The sequence below is a fragment of the Dendrobates tinctorius genome, unplaced genomic scaffold (genome assembly GCF_039654945.1).
Source record: "Dendrobates tinctorius isolate UK_male_01 unplaced genomic scaffold, ASM3965494v1 ptg000126l, whole genome shotgun sequence".
Classification (NCBI taxonomy): Eukaryota; Metazoa; Chordata; class Amphibia; order Anura; family Dendrobatidae; genus Dendrobates; species Dendrobates tinctorius.
The window spans coordinates 2,447,051-2,470,759 of NW_027361794.1; the positions used below are offsets into that span (position 1 = coordinate 2,447,051).

The 23,709-nt window shown below is 42.8% G+C and overlaps 1 protein-coding gene across 1 annotated transcript in view; it reads left to right on the forward strand.

Moving 5' to 3' along the window:
- Positions 1 to 10,205, forward strand: part of LOC141047270 (uncharacterized) — a 74,075-nt gene extending 63,870 nt beyond the window's left edge. The window contains exon 9 of the mRNA XM_073542276.1: positions 5,356 to 10,205. Coding sequence (XP_073398377.1) covers positions 5,356 to 6,171 — 816 coding nt within the window. The 3' untranslated portion in view covers positions 6,172 to 10,205. The remainder of the gene's footprint in view (positions 1 to 5,355) is intronic.
- The last annotated feature ends 13,504 nt before the right edge of the window (positions 10,206 to 23,709 follow it).

The window sequence follows — 23,709 nt, forward strand, 5'->3', positions numbered from 1 at the left end:
TTATCACAAATAAATGCAAGTTACAGTACAGACCAAAAGTTTGGACACACCATCTCTTTCAAAGCGTTTTCTTTATTTTCATGACTATGAAAATTGTAGATTCACTCTGAAGGCATCAAAACTATGAATTAACACATGTGGAATTATATAATTAACAAAAAAGTGTGAAACAACTGAAAATACTGTATGTCTTATATTCTAGGTTCTTCAAAGTAGCCACCTTTTGCTTTGATTACTGCTTTGCACGCTCTTGGCATTCTCTTGATGAGCTTCAAGAGGTAGTCACCGGAAATGGTTTTCACTTCACAGGTGTGCCCTGTCAGGTTTAATAAGTGGGATTTCTTGCCTTATAAATGGGGTTGGGACCATCAGTTGTGTTGTGCAGAAGTCTGGTGGATACACAGCTGAGAGTCCTACTGAATAGACTGCTAGAATTTGTATTATGGCAAGAAAAAAGCAGCTAAGTAAAGAAAAATGAGTGGCCATCATTACAATAAGAAATGAAGGTCAGTCAGTCTGAAAATTGGAAAAACTTTGAAAGTGTCCCCAAGTGCAGTGGCAAAAACCATCAAGCGCTACAAAGAAACTGGCTCACATGAGGACCGCCCCAGGAAAGGAAGACCAAGAGTCACCTCTGCTGCGGAGGATAAGTTCATCCGAGTCACCAGCCTCAGAAATTGCAGGTTAACAGCAGCTCTGATTAGAGACCAGGTCAATGCCACACAGAGTTCTAGCAGCAGACACATCTCTACAACAACTGTTAAGAGGAGACTTTGTGCAGCAGGCCTTCATGGTAAAATAGCTGCTAGGAAACCACTGCTAAGGACAGGCAACAAGCAGAAGAGACTTGTTTGGGCTAAAGAACACAAGGAATGGACATTAGACCACTGGAAGTCTGTGCTTTGGTCTGATGAGTCCAAATTTGAGATCTTTGGTTCCAACCACCGTGTCTTTGTGCGATGCAGAAAAGGTGAACAGATGGACTCTACATGCCTGGTTCCCACCGTGAAGCATGGAGGTGGAGGTGCTTTGCTGGTGACACTGTTGGGGATTTATTCAAAATTGAAGGCACACTGAACCAGCATGGCTACCACAGCATCTTGCAGCGGCATGCTATTCCATCCGGTTTGGTTTAGTTGGACCATCATTTATTTTTCAACAGGACAATGACCCCAAACACACCTCCAGGCTGTGTAAGGGCTATTTGACCAAGAAGGAGAGTGATGAGGTGCTACGCCAGATGACCTGGCCTCCACAGTCACCATACCTGAACCCAATTGAGATGGTTTGGGGGAGCTGGACCGCAGAGTGAAGGCAAAAGGGCCAACAAGTGCTAAGCATCTCTGGGAACTCCTTCAAGACTGTTGGAAGACCATTTCCAGTGACTACCTCTTGAAGCTCATCAAGAGAATGCCAAGAGTGTGCAAAGCAGTAATCAAAGCAAAAGGTGGCTACTTTGAAGAACCTATAATGACATATTTTAAGTTGCTTCACACTTTTTTGTTAATTACGGTATATAATTCCACGTGTTAATTTACAGTTTTGATGGCTTCAGAGTGAATCTACAATTTTCATAGTCATGAAAATAAAGAAAACTCTTTGAATGAGAAGGTGTGTCCAAACTTTTGGTCTGTACTGTATATCGATGAAAATTTACCCCTATCATGAAGTACAATATGTCACGAAAAAACATTCTCAGAATAAGTGAGCCCCTTTGAAGCGTTTCAGAGTTATGACCTCATAAAGTGACACTGGTCAGAATTGTAAAAATTGGCCTGGTCATGAACGTGCTAACCACCTTAGGGGATAAAGGGGTTAAACTTAAATGAAAAACTATAAATGCTGCTCCATACCCTGATACCTCATGCATGGCCCATGGCTGACTTCTGCTGTCATTATAATTTTCTATTGTAGGTGAATTGATCAGTCAACTATCTGTGTTAGTATACTTAAATTTTTCTAACATTTGTGGTCTTCCAAGGTGATATTTGTGCCACCTGAGGCTGAGCAGAAAAGCAGTTTGAGCTGTTGCTGAGGTATCAGGGCTCCCAGGACAGCAGGCTTACACTGCTCCCTCACCCACATCATCTTAATTGAAACATAAATTCAAAGCTGTAAATGATGGCCCAGACCCTGATACCACATGAATGGCCCATGGCCGACTGCTGCTGTACCATTATCGAATTTCTATTGTGGGTCAATTGATGCCACTTTTCCTGTTGTCTGCCTATAATTTTTGGAAATGTTTGGACTCCAAGTTGGGTCTCCATAATGTGTGTTGCCCGAATTTGGCAGGCCTCTCAGAGCACCAGGCCTATACCTGTCTCTCATCCACCTGTTACTGGTCAATGTTTCAGCTAGAAATGCTGTTCCAAGCCCTAGAATCATAGAATCGTAGAGTTGGAAGGGACCTCCTGGGCCATCTGGTCCAACCCCCTGCTCAAAGCAGGATTCGCTAAATCATCCCAGTCAGATGTCTGTCCAGCCTCTGTTTGAAGACTTCCATTGAAGAACTCACCACTTCTCGTGGCAGCCTGTTCCACTCATTGATCACTCTGTCAAAAAGTTTTTTCTAATATCTAATCTGTGTCTCCTCCCATTTAGTTTCATCCCATTGCTTCTAGTCTTTCCTTGTGCAAATGAGAATAAAGTTGATCCTTCTACAATGTGACAGCCCTTTAGATTTTTGTAGACAGCTATTAAGTCTCCTCTCAGTCTTCTCTTTTGCAAACTAAACATTCCCAAATCCTGCAACCTTTCTTCATAAGACAGGGTTTGCAGACCGGTCACCATTCTGATCGCTCTTTTCTGAACTTGCTCCAGTTTGTTGATGTCTTTTTTAAAATGTGGTGCCCAAAACTGGACACAATATTCCAGATGAGGTCTGACCAAAGAGGAGTAGAGGGAAATAATGACTTCACGTGATCTAGACTGTATCCTTCTGTTAATAAATCCTAGAATTGCATTTGCCTTTTTTGCTGCTGCATCACACTGTTGACTCATATTCAGTCTGTGATCTATTAGTATGCCCAAGTCTTTTTCACATGTGCTGTCACTTAGCCCTATTCCTCCCATTCTGTATATGCTTTTTTCATTTTTATTGCCCAGATGTAGTACTTTGCATTTCTCCCTGTTAAAAAACCATTCTGTTAGTTGCTGCCCACTTCTCCAGTTTATTTACATCTTTTTGAATCCTCTCTCTCTCTTCTCTAGTATTAGCTATCCCTTCTAGCTTTGTGTCATCAGCAAATTTAATCAGTTTACCCTCAATTCCTTCATCTAAATCGTTGATAAAGATGTTGAACAATACAGGGCCCAGGACAGAGCCCTGTGGTACCCCACTTGAGACATTCTTCCAACTGGATGTGCAGCCATTTACGACCACTCTTTGGGTCCGATCACTAAGCCAGTTATGAATCCATCTAACAGTTGCCTTGTCCATTCCATACTTAGTCATTTTTTCAATAAGGATTGTATGAGAGACTTTGTCAAATGCTTTGCTGAAGTCAAGATATACTATATCTACAGCATTTCCTTGATCCACCCAATCAGTGATACCGTCATATAAGGAAATTAAGTTAGTCTGACATGACTTATTAGTTACAAACCCATGCTGACTCTGTTTAATCACTTCATTCTTATCCAGGTATTGACATACATGTTGTTTAATAATTTGTTCAAAGATCTTTCCTGGTATAGAAGTCAGACTCACCGGCCTATAATTGCCTGGGATCACCTTCTTCCCCTTTTTGAAGATAGGAACAACATTTGCTCTTCTACAGTCTTCTGGCACTTCTCCTGTTCTCCAAGAATTTTCAAAGATTATGGAGAGGGGTTCAAAAATTTCTTCTGCTATCTCCTTCAGTACTCTGGGGTGTAATTCATCTGGACCTGGAGACTTGAATTCATTTAGGTTAGCTAAGTGTTTCCTCACTATCTTTCTGTTTATAGATATCCTGGATTCTTCTATTCCCTTAATAGGACAGTGAATAACAGTTGATGTTACATTTCCTTTCTGAGAGAAAACATGCAAAATAGGAATTTAAAAGTTCAGCCTTCTCAACATCCTGTCTTACCATTTCATCCACGCTGTGCAGTTATATCATTTGTACTCTGGACCAATTGATGCCACTTTTCCTGGTGTCTTCCCCTAATTTGTGTTGTTTGGGAAGCTTTTTGCCCCCCCCCCTTAAGGTGTTGTCTATGCATCTGATTTTGCCTCCCATTGAATTCAGTGGGGTTCGGGTATGTTCGACGAACATGTTCAGTGAAGATTGTGACATTCACTGAACCGAACCAAACCTTGAAAGGTTCGCTCATCTCTATTGGATTGTGAAAATTACAAATATGACAATTTATTGCTAAATATATAGTGCCCAGATTATGCTCCAAGAGACACACACTTAATTTAAGTGGGTTCTTCTCACTATAGTAATGCCAAACGCATGGATGTTAAATGTGGTTTGGGCACATGGCAAAGCTCATAAGCGAGGGGGAGATTTGACTGGATTGTTTATGGAAACCATCTTACTTTTCATGAGCCTTTGAGCCACTAATAATGTGGAAACTGCTGTTTTTCCATTGATAGATGATGGACCTGAGTGGGAACTTGTTTTTTGTGAGATGAGTTGAAGTTTTTATTGGTATTATTATTGTCTGTATAATGTTTTGGTGTTTTTTATTCCATATTTGGGAGGCAGAATGAATAAACAGTTGAACACCACGATCCACTGGTTCATGGCATAAGCTTTTCTGTGATTGTCTTGGTGAATAATTCAATATTTTTGCAAAACTTGCTATTTTTATGGACAGTTTAAGTAGAAATGTTAAAAAATCTAAAATTCAAAGATATTTAAAAAAACGGTTTTATTCTTAGCAGATGACTGTGAAAGGAGATCAGAGGGACAACAGACATCTTCAATTTTTAAATCAGATAATATCAAGATCCCACAGGATACAACTGAAGAGAATGCCATTATTTCAGGTATAACCACATCCCTTCACAGCAAACAACTGTCATGTGATCCTTTAAAACAGGTCTTGTCTTTTGATTCATTACCACCTACTAAGGAAAATGAAAGTCACAAAATAAGCATTAAAAACCAAACTGATCCTGAAGCAAAGAAGACATTTTCACATTCAGAAGATGGAAATAGTTTTCACCTTGAAAACTCTTGTCTTAAACATCAGAACATACACGCAGCTCTGAAAATAACTGGCACAGGGGAGAAGCCTTTTTCATGTTCAGAATGTGGGAAATGTTTTAACCATAAATCAGATGTGGTTAAGCACCAGAGAACTCACACAGGGGAGAAGCCTTTTTCCTGTTCAGAATGTGGGAAATATTTTAACCAGAAAGGGAGTCTTGTTATACACTGGAGAATTCACACAGGGGAGAAGCCTTTTTCATGTTCAGAATGTGGGAAATGTTTTAACCATAAATCAGATTTGGTTAAGCACCAGAGAACTCATACAGGGGAGAAGCCTTTTTCATGTTCAGAATGTGGGAAATTTTTTAACCAGAAATCACATCTTGCTAGACACCAGATTACTCACACTGGGGAGGAGAATTTTTCATGTTCAGAATGTGGGAAATGTTTTAACCAGAAATGGAATCTTGTTATACACCAGAGAACTCACACAGGGGAGAAGCCTTTTTCATGTTCAGAATGTGGGAAATGTTTTAACCATAAATCAGATTTGGCTAAGCACCAGAGAACCCACTCTGGGGAAAAGCATTTTTCATGTTCAGAATGTGGGAAATGTTTTAACCAGAAATCAAATCTTGCTAGTCACCAGAGAACCCACACAGGGGAGAAGCAATTTTTCTGTTCAGAATGTGGGAAATGTTTTAACCAGAAATCAAATCTTGCTAGTCACCAGAGAACCCACACAGGGGAGAAGCATTTTTCCTGTTCAGAATGTGGGAAATATTTTAACCAGAAAGGGAGTCTTGTTATACATCAGAGAATTCACACAGGGGAGAAGCCTTTCTCATGTTCAGAATGTGGGAAATCTTTTAACCATAAATCAGATTGTGTTAAGCACCAGAGAACCCACACAGGGGACAAACCTTTTTCATGTTCAGAATGTGAAAAATGTTTTGTGAAGAAATCTCTTCTTAGTCACTGGTCCAGTCACACAGGGGAGAAGTCTGTTTCATGTTCTTAATGTGTGAAATGTTTTACACGGAAATCAACTCTTAATAAACATCAGAGAAGTCATACAGTGGAAAAGCCTTTTTGATGTTGAGAATGTTGGAAATGTTTCAACCAAAAATGGTATGTTCTTAATATGGTTGTGCACTACTAGGGAAAACTCTTGTTATTCTTCATGTTTTGTTGGTCTCGTTAAAATAAAAACACTCATACTCGCCTTCCGTGCTGTGGTCATGTCAGCAGTGTTGGCACTCGCATTCCTGGCACAGAAACCCTGCGACCAATCAGTCCATGCTTCACTGTCCCAGCCTTCGGACGTATTTAACATCAACAGGTAAGCCAGGGCTTCGGCTTCTTTCCAACTTCCTCTTATTATTCGATTTGTCCAAACAGGGGGACAGTGACTCCAGCACTGATTGGATTCCGCTCTCACATGACATAATAACCTCACATGAGCCTGGGAATGCAAGTTATGACAGCGCTGGAACAACATCGGCATGGGAGGTTTGTATAAGTGTTTTGATTTTAACAGGAACAAACGTGAGGAATGAGAAGGGGTTATTCAAGTAGTGAAGATCACCTTTAAACATCAAAAATCCCACACAGAGAGAAGCCATTATGATACCTAGAGTGTGAAAAATGAATTACTGGAAAATTGTATATTTTGTTGACCATCAAAAATAACTGAAACGTGGTGAAGCCATATATGTTATTGAGAAGTTGTACAAATGGGGGGGCATGGTATGGACCCGTGCGGAGTAGAAAGAAAGAGTCCTGGGCTCCATGAGTATACTCTAGAAACCAACAAACAAACCAATTGACAGAAGACTTTCATAGTTTATTTTACTTTGAGAAGACTTAGGAGACTTCCAGGAGTATTTTATGACCAAAACTGTGTCTCTAAGTTCTGAGGAATTGCAGCTGGGAGCGCAAAACTGAAAATCGCTGATTGGTGACACCGTTCAGCCGTGCCTGCACTGGGATTATCAAGTAGCCCTGCTGAGCATCTTGGATCTCTGGATTTTCTCTGTACCTCCCTTGAAACTAGTCCAATGGTGACCCAGCATAGCAGATGACTACATTTGTTTTGATTGTGTTTGTTAGTGCAGAATTGAAACAGCTGATTAGAGCCACTGCTCAGCTGTGGCAGCGCTGGGAGTATCAGTCAGAAGATGAAGTGGTGCTCACTGCTTAACAAGAGATGTTGGTACTCTGAAGGAATTGCACTAGAAAAATTACCAAAAAATCTCTGGCACTCAAATTAAAAGCTTATTTTCGTGTACGGAATGTACACGAAAATAAAACTTATAATTTGAGCGCCGAAGATTTTTGGTAATTTTGCTAGCGCCGGGAGTATCATCACGAAGGAGCTCCACTGAACATCATGGACTTCTGGATTATCACTACAAAGCTTTTGAAGACACTACAGTGGTGACAACAGCGTCGTCTTTGGGTAAGGAGAGTTGGAGATACCTGTTGGAGATTCAGATGGGACAGCTGTCCCTGCCTCTGGATTATTTTCACTGTGGTCTCTACATCAGAGGGAACATCCAGACTAATCTTGCAAAGTTGGTGTACACTTTACTGCGGGGTCACATAAATGTCACTGAAGTCAAACTACAGATTATAGTGGTAGCCTACAGGATTACTGAGGTGGCGTAGTCTTTTCGTCTAGTAGTGGTTGCTTTGTCTGATTCATGCAAGCTGCTGGATTCCAGGCGACATCCCTTTGCTCCCTTCAGGGTTAATTTTGAAGCATTAACCAAACTTTTATGTATAAGGAGATCTACATGTCAAGCTTAAAGAGGACAGAATAAGATGAAATAGTGGTGACATTTGGATTTTTATTATAGTTAAAGCTCTTCATTGTCGACAAAGAGCTGAGGAACACTTATTGAGATCTTATCAAATCAGGTGGTCATAATGGTTCCTCAGCAATAGAGGAGGTGGTAGGTGAAATCCAGTATTACTCCAGGATTGAATCCTCTTCCTTTTGTTTTGTGAGGGGTGAAAAAGTAATCCTACAAACACTGGGGTTTCTCTCTTTATTCTTTGTGTTATTTTTCAATCTAATAAGCTTAACCAGAGGTGAATATTACTATTTTGTTTAGACTTATAGCCCTAATAGGTCAACTATAATCTGTTACTTGATCCCTTCGGGGTTTGAGGACTGTGGTATTGACCAGAGTGACTTCTTTTATGTACTTCATTTATCTCATCAAGTACTAATTTGTATTACTTTTTTATTGGCACTGTTCTATTTGGGAGATCCCTGGTTCTTTAGGTCTTTATTTCAGCATTATTACACACAGCTACTTTAGTAATATAGTAAGAGACCTTTAACCCCTTCATGACCGGAGCTTTTTTGTTTTTTGCTCCCCTTCTTCCCAGAGCCATAACTTTTTTATTTTTTCATCAATATGGCCATGTGAGGGCTTGTTTTTTTGTGGGACGAGTTGTACTTTTGAATGACTCCATTGGTTTTACCATGCCATGTACTAAAAAACGGGAAAAAATTTCCAAGTGCTGTGAAATTACAAAAAAGTGCATTATCACACTTGTTTTTTGTTTGGCTTTTTTACTAGGTTCAATAAGTGCTAAAACTGACCTGCCATTATGATTCTCTAGGTCATTATGAGTTCATAGACAACAAACATGTCTAGGTTCTTTTTATCTAAGTTGAGAAAAAAATTCCAAACTTTATTAAAAAAAAATGCTCATTTTTCCGATACCCGTTGTGTATCCTTTTTTTGTGATCTCAGGTTGGATTAGGGCTTATTTTTGCACTCCGAGCTGATGTTTTTAATTATACCATTTTGGTGCAGATATGTTCTTTTAATTGCCCGTAATTACATTTTACTGCAATGCCGCGGCGACAAAAAAACGTGATTCTGGCGTTTTGACTTCGCTCTACCCTGTTTAGTGATCAGGTTACCGTATATACTCGAGTATAAGCCGACCCAAGTATAAGCCAACCCCCCTAATTTTGCCACAAAAAACTGGGAAAACGTATTGACTCGAGTATAAGCCTAGGGTGGGAAATGCTCCATAGATTATTCCCCCACATGGTGTCCCCAGAAGAAGCTCCATAGATTATTCCCCCATAGGCTGCCCCCATAAGAAAGCTCCATAGATTGTTCCCCCATATGCTGACCCCATAAGAAGCTCCATAGATTGTTCCCCCATATGCTGACCCCATAAGAAGCTCCATAGATTGTTCCCCCACATGCTGACCCCATAAGAAGCTCCAGATTATTCCCCCATATGCTGCCCCCAGAAGAAGCTCCATAGATTGTTCCCCCATATGCTGACCCCAGAAGAAGCTCTAGATTGTTCCCCCATATGCTGACCCCAGAAGAAGCTCCAGATTATTCCCCCATATGCTGACCCCAGAAGAAGCTCCAGATTATTCCCCCATATGCTGACCCCAGAAGAAGCTCCATAGATTATTCCCCCATATGCTGCCCCCATGCTGCTGCTGCATGTAAAAATAAAAAATGTAAAATGGACTGAATAATAGGTTAGATTTGATCAGTCAATTCTAAATGGCAGGTTTTCCAGTGGTAAAATATATATATATATATATATATATATATATATAAACACTTGAATTTTCCATCCTTTCCCCTCTGTCTTTTTTTTTTTTTTTTGTTCATATGGTAAACTTTGTGATATCTAAGAACAAATATAAGATGTGAATAATAATGTATTAGATAAAAATAAGGGCACTTTGCAGCGATATGCTTTAAATATGTAGTACATTTTGTATTTAACAAAGTTTTATCCCTGTGTAAGGGTATACACCCTATTTTAATTAAGTCAAATTTTGTAATTGGATCAAGTTCCTGGAAGCAGGGTATATTACTATCTTGAACACTGCTCACACTTAAGACCTAGAAGAAGACCTAGTAAGGTCGAAACGCATAGTCTGCACGCATAAAGCAGCAGTGTGCCCTTTTTTTCTTCTGACCCCCTGTGTATATTTGGGTTTCTGCCACATGGAACTATTTCAAAAGATAAAAATAAAATGGATTTTATGGCCAAGTAGGAAGCATCCGCTGGAATTATTTGCTGGTTTTTGTTTCTATTGCAACATGGGTGTAGCTCTCACATTACAACTCCGTGCGGCTTCCTGGCAGTGAGCAGAACCACTAAGGACGTCTAACTGGGTGAGCTGGCTATAATTTTTCTTGTTTGAATTTGTATTTTGAGGCATTTAGCCGTGCACATAAATCCCAGCTTTTATACAGGGGGTAAAGTTTTTGGACTCCTATCTTATTAAACTAAAATGACTGAAAATACAGGTCAAAGTTTTGAAGACATTGAAGATTACAAGGCAAGGTTGAATAAATCTGCCTCTATATTCCAGGGGTCTAAATCGAACCCAGGACATCTAATGAGTACATCAGTGGAATTGACCACTTTAATGAAAGATTTGGAATTGAAAATGTGTAAGGAATTAAAGATTTGGTGGGATCAAAATACCTTACAAACCTATTATGATAAAAATATGGTCCCCAGAGGTCTCCGTATAAAAAAAAGAGTTACACAGCAATATGATGAAAACTTTCACAAAGACTGGGATGGCATACTCAGTGACTGTTCCTTAAAGTTGATACAACTAATAATTAAGGAAGAAAATAAACAGTTTGAAATAGTAAAAAAAGAGATTAAAACTTTACAGAACAGCATGCAAAGATTTACAGCTACAGAGGAATTTAAATTATTAAATAATAAACTTAAAAATAATCTGATGAAATTGGAAACCAAAATTACGGATTTGAAAAAGAAAAAATATGAAAGATTTAGAGGACTATAAAAACAATAAGGTTTACACGTATGCGCATATTCATGAGTTTTAATGAGCGGCACCACGTGACCGCTGAAGGCAGGAAGAGAGAGCACGGGGAGAAGCTGGGGGCTCAAGACACAGCGTCAGGACGGGTAAGTATGACCTGACACCCCCGCCCCCCTTCCCCCTCCGACCCCCTTTGTATATGACTCGAATATAAGACGAGAGGGGGACTTTCAGCCCAATTTTTTGGGCTGAAAATCTCAGCTTATATTCGAGTATATATGGTAATCCTTTTCTTTTATTGATAGATCCGGCGATTCTAAATGCGGCGATACCAAATATGTCTGTTTGTTTGTTTTTTTTAAATTGTTTTAATTTGAACGGGGCGAAAGGGAGGGTGATTTGAAATTTTTTATTTTTTTATATTTATAAAAACTTTTTTAAATTTTGGCATGCTTCAATAGTCTCCATGGGAGACTAGAAGCTTCCACAACCTGATCGGCCCTGCTACATAGAGGCGATGATCAGATCGCCTCTCGCCCCGATTTTGTGACGGGAGTTACCGGTTGGTGGGTTTCCGGCCCTATGGCTGGAAGCACTTGTTAAATGCCGCTGGGTGTGTCGCGGATGTGTCGCAATTCCACCCACAGCTATTACGGGTATCTGTCAGCTGTTCAAAACAGCTGACATGTTCCGGGAAAGATGTGGGTTCACCGCTGAAGCCCACGTTAAAGTGAGGGAGTCAGATGTCGCGTACTATTACGCCTGACATCGGAAAGGGGTTAAATTAAGGTCAGGGCATACCCACTAAGTATTTCTTATTTGGTTTCACTATTGGAGCCTCTTTAAACTATTATTTTATAAAAAGTAGTATCTGTTAGGGTTGGCAAATTGCACGAAATTAAAACAAATTGCAAAGAGCAATCGCAACCCAGAATCCACCGTGCAGAGATGTTAAACTGCTGCTAGTGTGAACAATGGCAGAGTACACGGCAAGTGAGAGCTCGTACACACAGAGTTAATGCCACTCAGTGTGAACAAAAATCAGAGTTCCAAGCTCTGTTGCTCCACAGAGAGGAACGGTACAAACGAGAACTAAGTGCTAAGTCCTGTTATGCGTCACAGGACAAAGCAGGTGGACTGAACCCGCTCTGCAACAGAACCGTGTCAGTATCACACGGTAACGAAACAGGCGCTGAGTATGGAACCCTAACTATGGATTGGACATGCTCTGTGAACTCCAGATGCAAGCCAAGCTCCTAATTGCCCCCACTGACACTGTCTGCCTAACAAGTTCAGTTCCAAACTAAACGGATGAATAGCACATGCAGACAGTGGTATAGTCTACACACACACACACACACACACACGATACTAGCTCACCAGTGTATGCCTCTGAGAGCCTTTTATACATTTGGCTCATGTCCAAGTGGACAGGACCTTGCCCGTGGACCAATCCGAAGCGACCACATCACCACAGCAGCCGACATCCGACCTCCAATAGGAAGATGCCACATCACAGACATGCTCAGTAAGGTGATCTCTGGACTTAGCCTCCAGAGTGCAAGGTGGCACCTGTATACCACTGGTTACTAAAGAATTAGCTGGGGAATCATCAGTAACCAAACGCATGGCATGAACCTGAGCAAGACCCCGGGACCGACGCCTGCGCTGAGCAGCAGTCTCAGCTGCCAAACCCAAATGGGAGATTGCAGGGCCAGACAAGGCTTGGCATCCATCAAATGCAGCGGGAAAATCCCGGCACCTAACAGTAGCTACTAAAAATCCTTGGGGTCATTCTCCTTTATTAGTATTATGTTATTACCATATTAGGATCTTTAATTTCTTCATGGCTAATTTCTACAGATTCTGAAGGTTGATAATATAATTAAATCCCCTTATTGTTTTTTTAGGATATTATTATCTGTGCTTTAACTTCTCATATCAAACATCCTCTGTGTCTTTAAAAAGGGATCGATGTGGTCCAAAACCTAAATCTTACAATAAACCACCTGTGTCTAATAACTCCAAACTTAGACCTCAGAGGGAAGACAGTCAACATCACTCCTCTATGCCAACTTCAGATATCCGATGACTCACCAAATTTGTTTAGCCCCATAAAATCAAGATCTCCCTTGAAAAGTGATTATTGTAAACCACTGTATATTTTCGAGTATAAGCCGACCCGAATATAAGTCGAGGCACCTAATTTTGCCACGAAAGACTGGGTAAGCTTATTGACTCGAGTATAAGCCGGGTATGCATTGTCCCCTCATCCCTGTCATGGTGTGCATGGCTCCTCAGGCCTTCCTTGCTGTGTGCATGGCTCCTCCGGCCTCCCCCTGCTGTATGCATGGCTCCTCCTGCCTCCCCCTGCTGTATGCATGGCTCCTCCATCCTCCCCCTGCTGTATGCATGGCTCCTCCATCCTCCCCCTGCTGTGTGCATGGCTCCCCCGTCCTCTCCCTGTTGTATGCATGGCTCTCCCCGTCATACTCGCCCCCTCCTGGTGCGATCTCTGCACTTCCCTGCTTCTCCGATGGTCTCTGGCGCCAGCAGCTTCTTCCTGTGTTCAGCGGTCACACGGTACCACTCATTAAAGTAATGAATATGCGCTCCACGCCTATGGGATTTACACCCAAGCAGCTTACAACCTTGTGCTCCTGCGGTTGTTACCCAATTGAGGGTGACCATACATACTAGCAAAAGGGGGGTGAGGGTGACCATGCATACCAGGAAAGGGGGGGTGAGGATGACCATACATACCAGTAAAGGGGGGTGACGGGACCATGCATACCAGGATTGGGGGTGAGGGTTAGCATGCATACCAGGATAGGGGGGTGAGGGGGACCATGCATACCAGGAAAGGGGGGTGAGGGGGACCATGCATGCCAGGAAAGGGGGGTGAGGGTGACCATGCATACCAGGAAAGGGGGGGTGAGGGTGACCATACATACCAGCAAAGGGGGGTGACGGGACCATGCATACAAGGATTTGGGGGTGAGGGGTAGCATGCCTACCAGGATAGGGCAGTGAGGGAACCATGCATACCAGGAAAGAGGGGTGAGGGGGACCATGCATACCAGGAAAGGGGGGGTGAGAGGACCATGCATACCAGGACTGGGGGTGAGAAAACCATGCATTCCAGCATTGGAGGGTGAGGGGGACCATAGAAATCAGGATTGGGGGGTGAGGGGACCATGCATACCAGGATAGGGGGATGAGGGGACCATGCATACCAAGATAGGGGGGTGAGAGGTACCATGCATACCAGGATAGGGGGGTGATGGGTACCATGCATATCAGGATTGGGGGGTGAGGGGTACCATGCATATCAGGATTGGGGGGTGAGGGGTACCATGCATATCAGGATTGGGGGGTGAGGGGTACCATGCATATCAGGATTGGGGGGGTGCATTATTATCAAATCTTCATAAATAAACTACATACATATTCTAGAATACCCGATGCATTAGAATCGGGACACCATCTAGTTAATGTATAAGCCTCTTTTCTAACTTCAGTGTCTGATGTTCCTATGGTTTCTGGCCTATTCCCTTAGTTAATCTTGGAAGGGCCGATGACCTGATTTTCACAGCTAATGCTATGTTGGTTCTAATATGTTCTATGTGTGCTGTGCAGGGGGGGTTCAGACTTTGCAGTTGTTAATGTGATATGATGTGCCTAATTATAATTACCATCATTATCAGTATTATTATTTTTATTCTTATTCTTTTCTGATTAAGCTTCCCGGGAACCTTTTGAGTTTCATTGAGAGTTTCTCTTCCCATTAGGGTCACTTGTTGTTACAAGTCCAACCGGGTATCCTTGGCAGTTTTGCTAAGTCGTTCCTGGGTATTTGTCGTTGACCTAGGCTCGAGGACCTTGCCTGCCCTACAGTAGGCTTCTTTGTTTCTGTTTTTCTTTCTTTCTCTTTCTTACCCTATTTCTCTATTTTTCTCCTTTTCCTTCTCCCCTGTCCCCCTCCTCCCCACCCTCCCTCTTGGTTTCCCTAGTGCTACCCCCTGGCTATGACCCCAGTCATGACCACGCTGAAAATAGCTTCTCTGAATGTACGAGGCTTCAACATTCCACCAAAACGCACCCAGAATCTTTATGGGATGCATAAAATGTGTGTACACATTCTCCTTCAGGAGACCCACTTTAAGACAGGCATATTCCCGGCCATGCGTAATCGTTACTTTCCAACTTGGTTCCATGCCCCCAATCCCTGTGCTAGATCAAAGGGAGTCAGTATAGCGGTTCATAAAAGTATTGCCTACTCTCTTCAGGGGATGGAGATTGATGAGAATGGGAGATTCCTTTTTCTGAATCTCTCGATAAATGACCACTTGCACATGGTTGCTAATTGTTATCTTCCTAATAAAGGACAAGCGGAGATGGGAGTGCGCTACCTCAGGAAGCTGGAGTTGTTCACACAAGGCCAGTTGATCCTCGGGGGGGACTTCAGTCTTGTGATGTATCATAGGAATGTGGTGGGGGCCCAGATTGGAGGGTGGTCCACTGCTTACCGCGAACAAACACAGACACGAGACGGAGGCAGATTTCAGGTACAACAGGTCCGAGTTTATTGGCCGTCCTCCTGACGACCGCAGCAATACACCGCAGCGCTTCCGCAGCTCTCCGTATTCAGGCCCGGGTACCTGCACCTTCCTTCTGTCGTAGTGACGTTCCTTGCGGCTCTTTCACTGGGGCTGCCCTAGGCCTATCTACCGCCAGCGCTTCACCAGTCCGAGGTCGTCAACCATTTGGTACCCCCGGGGCCTCGTCTGTTCTGCGGTTCTTCGTGTCGGGGCCACCCCCCTGACTTCTTTTTTCCTCAGTCCCCTGGTCGAGCTCCCCACTGCTGTTCTTTCTCCTTCACTGTCTCTTCTCCTCCTGAGCTCCTCCCAGGACTGGAACCCTCTCCTGTCCTATTTATCTCCCTCCTCATCCCCTCCTGGGTTCCTGTCTCCCCGCCCCCCATGACTAAGCAGTTTCTAAAGCCATAAGCTGCTGTCAAGTCCTGTACTCACGCTCCCCCCTGCCATCTTGTGGTCAAGCTTAGGTACTGTACTTCTATTCCATTTTCCCCCAGCTGTTTCCCTTCTATTATTATAAACATCTATCTACAGTGCACCCAGCATCCCTTCTTCCTACAGACAAGTCCATCTGTCAGGTCACCTTCCCTACAGGACTGACATGTTGGCGGGTAAGTCTGCACTTTCACCCAAACAAATTGGTACCATTAAGGCAGCTTTGTTTTGTAACAGAGCTGTAGACGTTTGGCGCACTCTCCACCCGTCCGTAAGAGATTTTACACATTTTTCGGGGGTACACTTCTCGTATAGTCACAGACTATTTTTTAATTAGCCACCAATTGCTCGAGTGGGGACCCACTGCTTCCATCGGCTCCATGACCTGGTCTGACCACGCTACCATATTCTTGGCAATTTGCCCACCTAATTCGCCTTACCGGGTTTGGCAGTGGAGTCTCAATCCTAGCATTCTGACAGATGGAGACACGATACGTGCAGTTAAATCCACAATCGCAGACTTTTTGCTTCACCATTCTGAAGACAAGATCCCCACTACCGATGCAATAGGAAGTGTGTGATTAGGTGTGTCCTGATCAGGGAGGGAGCCAGACTGAAAAAAGAGCCACCCAGATCACAAACTTGCTCACGCAAATTCATATATTGGAACAGACACATAAAAACGACCCCAAACCTGACGTACTGTTGTCCCTGAACGAACTAAGAAACGACTTAAAGTTACTTCTGGATCAATCCTATTCAAACTTTAGAGAACGTATACGCCAATTCCAATATGAGTTTGGAGACAAATGTGGAGGTCCTTTAGCCAGAGGTATTCATCCCAGGGCGCTTAACACGTTTATTCCCTCTATTAGATGTGAAGAGTTTGGTACACCATCCCACCCAAATAGCTGACACTTTTGGGGTGTATTACGAATCCCTATACAACATCAAAGGGTAGCCTGGAGAGGTCCCCCCTCGCTCATGTTCGGATGAGGTGCTACAGGAATACGTAGCTAAAACGACACTGCCTACTTTACCAGATGACGCTGTGAAGGAAACTAGACGATCCTTTCACTATTGATGAGGTCTCCTTGATTATCAAACGACTCCCCCTTATAAGAGCCCCGGGCCGGATGGCTTCACTGCCCGGAGTTGTGCTTGATGGTCACATCACACCAGTATCAGGACACAAGTCTTTGTTACATCAGGCCTCCTGATGAGCCCTAATGGGTGAAATGCGTCGAGGTGCATAATTCTCTATGGCTGGTGGCAGTTAACCAGATGAGTACCATCATTCTTGTGGCGGTAATATGCAGCATTTCTCATCATATCTGTTATATGTGGCTGTTTCTCTTTCCTGATTATCAGTTGTGGGGTTACACACCATGTCAGGATATGTTGGTATCTGTGCCACTACAAAACAGAGTATAGATTGGATTATAGTCTGCAGTAAACCTGCTAATTATATCTATATGTATGCAAACCATTTTTTTTTTCTCCTGCCATGAATGTGTTGCATCTTGGGTCCTTCATTGACCTGATTGTAGTTTCAAGTTGGTTTAGCACTGTTACTCATCTGTGTTATTAACCCCTTACCTACAATTGACGTAATATTCCGTCCATGTGACCATGGACCTAATTACCATGGACGGAATATTACGTCATCGCGATCAGCGGCGCCCACGTGGTGAGCGCCGCTGATCGCAGCCGAGTGTCAGCTAATTATCATAGCTGACACCCGGCACAATGTGTCAGGGGCGGTCACGGACCGCCCCCGACACGTTAACCCCTTGCACACCGCGATCAAACGCGATCGCGGTGTACCGGGGGTTAAAGGGAAGCATCGGCAGGGAGGGGGCTCCCTCCGTGCTTCCCTGAGCCCCCCACGGCAGCGCAATGTGCAGCGCTGCTGCGGGGGGCTCTTTCCCTACAGGCCCCCGTATCCAAGATGGCGACGGGGGCCTGCAGGGAGCTGACTTCCTCACTGCCTGCAAAGCGCAGGCATGAGGAAGTCTGCAGTAATGCCTGTGACAGATCGCTGATCTGTCACAGTGATCTGTGATGTGACAGATCAGCGATCTGTCACAGGACAGTGATGTCCCACCTGGGACAAGGTAATAAAGTAAAAAAAAAAAAAAAAAAAAGTGTTAAAAATAATTAAAAAAAAAAAAAAAAAAAAAAAAATCGCTAAATAAATTAGTAAAAAAAAAACAAACCCAAAAACAATAAAAGTACACATATTTGGTATCGCCGCGTCCGTAATGACCTGCCCTATAAAACTGTCCCATTAGTTAACCCCTTTAGCGAACCCCTTAAAAAATAAAAATAAAAAACGAAGCAAAAAATAATGATTTATTATCATACCACCGAACAAATAGTGCAATAACGCGCGATCAAAAAGACGCATATAAATATCCATGGTACCACTGAAAACATCATCTTGTCCCGCAAAAAACGAGCCGCCATACAGCATCATCCGCAAAAAAATAAAAAAGTTATAGCTCGCAGAATAAAGCGATACAAAAATAATTATTTTTTATATAAAATTGTTTTCATTGCAAAAACCGACAAAACATAAAAAAACGACCTAAATGAGGTATTGCTGTAACCGTTCTGACACGAAGAATAAAAATGCGTTATCAATTTTACCGCACGCGGAACGGTGTAAACGCACCCCCCAAAAGAAATTCATGAAACGCTGGTTTTTGTTCATTCTGCGTCCCAAAAATCGGAATAAAAAGCGATCAAAAAATGTCACGTGCCCGAAAATGGTACCAATAAAAACGTCAACTCGTCCCGCAAAAAATAAGACCTCACATGACTCGGTGGGTCAAAATACGGAAAAATTATAGCTCACAATATGTGGTGATGCAAAAACTATTTTTACAATAAAAAGCGTCTTTTAGCGTGCGACAGCCGCCAAACATAAAAACCGCCATAAATCGTAAATCAAACCCCCCGTTATCACCCCCTTAGTTAGGGAAAAATAATAAAACTAAAAGAAAATGGGTTAGGGCTAGGGTTAGGGTTAGGGCTCAGATTAGGGTTAGGGGTGTGTTGAGGTTAGGGTTGGAGTTATAATTGGGGGTTTCCACTGTTTGGGCACATCAGGTGCTCTCCAAAGGCAACATGGCGTCTGATCTCAATTCCAGCCAATTCTGCGTTGAAAAAGTCAAATGGTGCTCCTTCCCTTCCAAGCTCTGCCATGTGCCCAAACAGTGTTTTACCCCCACATGTAGGGTATCAGCCTACTCAGGACAAATTACAAAACAACTTTTGGGGTCCAATTTCTCCTGTTACCCTTAGGAAAATAAAAAATTGGGGGCAAAAATATAATTTTGCGGAAAAAAATGTTTTTTTTATTTTCACGCCCAGGCGTTATAAACTTCTGTGAAGCACTTGGGGGTTCAAAGTGCTCTCCACACATCTAGATAAGCTCCGTGGGGGGTCTAGTTTCCAAAATGGGGTCACTTGTGGGGAGTTTCAATAGTTTAGGTACATCAGGGGCTCTCCAAACGCACATGACACCCGCATACCAATCCATCAAAGTCTGCATTCCAAAACGTCACTACTTCCCTTCCGAGCCCCGACGTGTGCCCATACAGTAGTTTTCTCCCACATGTGAGGTATCAGCGTACTCAGGACAAATTGGACAACAACTTTTGGGGTCCAATTTCTCCTGTTACCCTTGGGAAAATAAAAAAATGAGGACTAAAAGATCATGTTTGTGGAAAAAATACGATTTTTTTATTTTCACGCCCAGACGTTATAAACTTCAGTGAAGCACTGGGGGGTTCAAAGTGCTCACCACACATCTAGATAAGTTCCTTGGGGGGTCTAGTTTCCAAAATGGTGTCATTTGTGGGGGGTTTCTACTGTTTTGGTACATCAGGGGCTTTCCTAACGCGACATGGTGTCCGATCTCAATTCCAGCCAAAAACGTCAAATGGCGCTGCTTCCCTTCCGAGCTCTGCCATGCGCCCAAATAGTGGTTTACACCCACATGTGGGGTATCAGCGTACTCAGGATAAATTGCACAATATCTTTTAGGGTCCTGTTACTTTTGGAAAAATAAGAATTGAGGGTGAAAAGATCATTTTTGTGGAAAAAATATGATTTTTTAATTGTACTGCTGTACGTTATAAACTTCTGTGAAGCCCTTGGGGGTTCAAAGTTCTCACCACACATCTAGATAAGTTCCTTGGGGGGTCTAGATTCCAAAATGGTGTCATTTGTGGGGGGTTTCCACTGTTTTGGTACATCAGGGGTTTTCCAATCACGACATGGTGTCCGATCTCAATTCTAGCCAAAAACGTCAAATGGCGCTGCTTCCCTTCCGAGCTCTGCTATGCGCCCAAATAGTCATTTACACCCACATATGGGGTATCAGCGTACTCAGGACAAATTGCACAATAACTTTTAGGGTCCTGTTACCCTTGGAAAAATAAAAATTGGGGGTGAAAAGATCATTTTTGTGGAAAAAATATGATTTTTTAATTGTACCGCTGTACGTTATAAACTTCTGTGAAGCCCTTGTGGGTTCAAAGTTCTCACCACATATCTAGATAAGTTCCTTGGGGGGTCTAGTTTCCAAAATGGGGTCACTTGGGGGGTTTCCACTGTTTAGGTACATCAGGGGCTCTCCAAACGCGACATGGCGTCCGATCTGAATTCCAGCCAATTTTGCATTGAAAAAGTCAAACGGCGCTCCTTCCCTACTGAGGTCTGCCATGCGCCGAAACAGTGGTTCCCCCCCACATATCAGGTATCAGCGTACTCAGGACAAATTGCACAATAACTTTTGCAGTCCAATTTCTCCTGTTACCCTTGGTAAAATAAAGAAAATTGAACCTGAAGTATTTTTTTTGTGAAAAAAAGTTAAATGTTCATTTTTTTTTTAATATTCAAAAAATTCCTGTGACGCACCTAAAGGGTTAATAAACTTCTTGAATGTGGTTTTAAGCACCTTAAGGGGTGCAGTTTTTAGAATGGTGTCACTTTTGGGTATTTTCTATCATATAGACCCCCTCAAAGTGGCTTCAAATGTGAAGTGGTCCCTAAAAATAAAATGGTGTTGCAAAAATGAGAAATCGCTGGTCAATTTTTAACCCTTATAACTTCCTAACAAAAAAAAATTTTGGTTCCAAAATTGTGCTTATGTAAAGTAAACATGTGGGAAATGTTATGTATTAAGTTTTTTGTGTGCCGTATCGCTGTGATTTAAGGGCATAAAAATTCAAAGTTGGAAAATTGCGAAATTTTCAAAATTTTCGCCAAATTTCTGTTTTTTTTCACAAATAAACGCAAGTTATTTGAATGCAATTTTACCACTAACATGAAGTACAATATGTCATGAGAAAACAATGTCAGAATCACCGGGATCCATGAAAGCGTTCCAGAGTTATGACCTCATAAAGGTACAGTGGTCAGAATTGTAAAAATTGGCCCGGGAGTTAACGTGCAAACCACCCTTGGTAGTGAAGGGGTTAACAATTGGCATTAAAAAGCAGTATCTATTGCAGCAGTGTTTTGAACACAGTCTGCATGCTTAGAAACCACTTCCAATACCATCATTCTTTTGGCAGCAATAGGCAGCACTCTTTATCATATCGGTTATATGTGGCTGTTTTTCCTTCCTGATTATCAGTTGTGGGGTTGCACACCGTGTCAGGATATGTTGGTATCTGTGCCACTACAATACAGAGTATAGATTGGACCATAGTCTGCAGTAAACCTAATTATATCTATATGTATGCAAACCATTTTTTTTTCTCTCTTGCCATGAATGTGCTGTATCTCGGGTCCTTCATTGACCTGATTGTAGTTTCAAGTTGGTTTAACATTGTTAGGGTACCGTTACACATAACGATGTCTCAGTGATCCCACCAACGATCCGACGTGGATGGGATCGCTGGGACATTGTTAGCTGATCGCTGGTGAGCTGTCACATAGCCCTTCCAGTGATCAGGACCAGCGAGCACGCTGGTTACCAACGTAAACATCCGGTTTCTAAGGGCCGCGGGGCCCTTAGAAACCCGATGTTTACCCTAGATACCAGCGTGCACTGCAGGCAGGGCGGGAGGTGGAGGCAGAGCGGCGCAGACAGACCGGCGTAGCTCTGCTATCTGCTACTGCGGTCTGACAGACTGGAGTAGCAGATAGCAGAGCTACTCCGGTCTGTGCGCCACTCTGCCTCCACCTCCCGCCCTGCCTGCAGTGCACGCTGGTATCTAGGGTAAACATCGGGTTTCTAAGGGCCCCGCGGCCCTTAGAAACCGGATGTTTACGTTGGTAACCAGCGTGCAGCGTCGCTCATCGCTGGCTCCTGCTGCCACATGCAGCGATACGCGCTGGCCAGCGGGAGACCAGCAATGAAAAAACGGGCCAGGACGATCCAGCACGATCAGCGATACCTCGCGGGGGGGTGGCGATCGCTGCTGGATGTCACACACAGCGATCTCGCTGAAGAGATCGCTGATGTGTCACAAAATCAGCGATCTCGCCAGCGAGATCGCTGTGTGTAACGGGCCCTTTACTCATCTGTGTCATTAATAATTGGCATTAAAAAGCAGTATCTATTGCAGCAGTGTTTTGAACACAGTCTGCATGCTTAGAAACCACTTCCAATACCATCATTCTTTTGGCAGCAATATGCAGCACTCTTTATCATATCTGTTATATGTGGCTGTTTTTCTTTCCTGATTATCAGTTGTGCGGTTACACACGTGTCAGGATATGTTGGTATCTGTGCCACTACAATACAGAGTATAGATTGGATCATAGTCTGCAGTAAAACTGCTAATTATATATATATATATGTGTGCAAACTTTTTCTCCTGCCATGAATGTGTTGTATCTCGGATGCTTTATTGACCTGATTGGAGTTATAAGTTGGTTTAGCACTGGTACTCATCTGTGTCATTAACAATTGGCATTAAAAAGCAGTATCTATTGCAGCAGTTTTTTTTAACACAGTCTGCATGCTTAGAAACCACTTCCATTTTATACACGTGGTTAATGATGGGGTTATAACTTCTTTTGGGCAATATCATGCAGCAATTTTTGTCACATTTGAAATGTGGCATTGTTGGTCTTTTTGTTGCTATTGGAAAAAGTGTTAGCATACACTGCATGCTTAGAAAACACGGATTTAACCAACATTAGGTTTTTCCTACAGTGACCACATCTGAGTTGGCTCTAATAGTTTTCTGAGCACCATTTTTTCATCTATGCTAACTATTAGTTGGCAGTGTAAGCAGTATCTAATTTCTGTAGCAACTTTTGAAATTTAGTCTGCATGTTAGGAGACTACAGTCTATTTTGGCACACCAAGGGCCCAAACCCCATGAGTATTGTTATCCTTTGACCACGTTGTGAAATTATGTCAATTGTCACCGCCTATTGTGTTCTTTTTTGTTTTTAATTGGTAACTAGGGTCCTCTTAGATATAGGATCATCTATGTCTATTGATAGGGGTTCATTTAAGACATTGGGTAGAAGGGTTCCCCAAGTGGCTGCAGGGAATATAGGGCTCCAAGAGTCAGCCATCGTGGAGAGGGGGCGCCACAACGCTCCCCCCTAGGGTGCCAACCTCCGCAGCCAGGAAGGTGACAGCCTAGTTGACGTAAGAGGGACTTCTAGCTTACCCATTTTTAATTGGTAATTTTGGAACACGGTTGTTTTTGTTTGTGCACATTTTTTTTTTTGGTGTGAACCA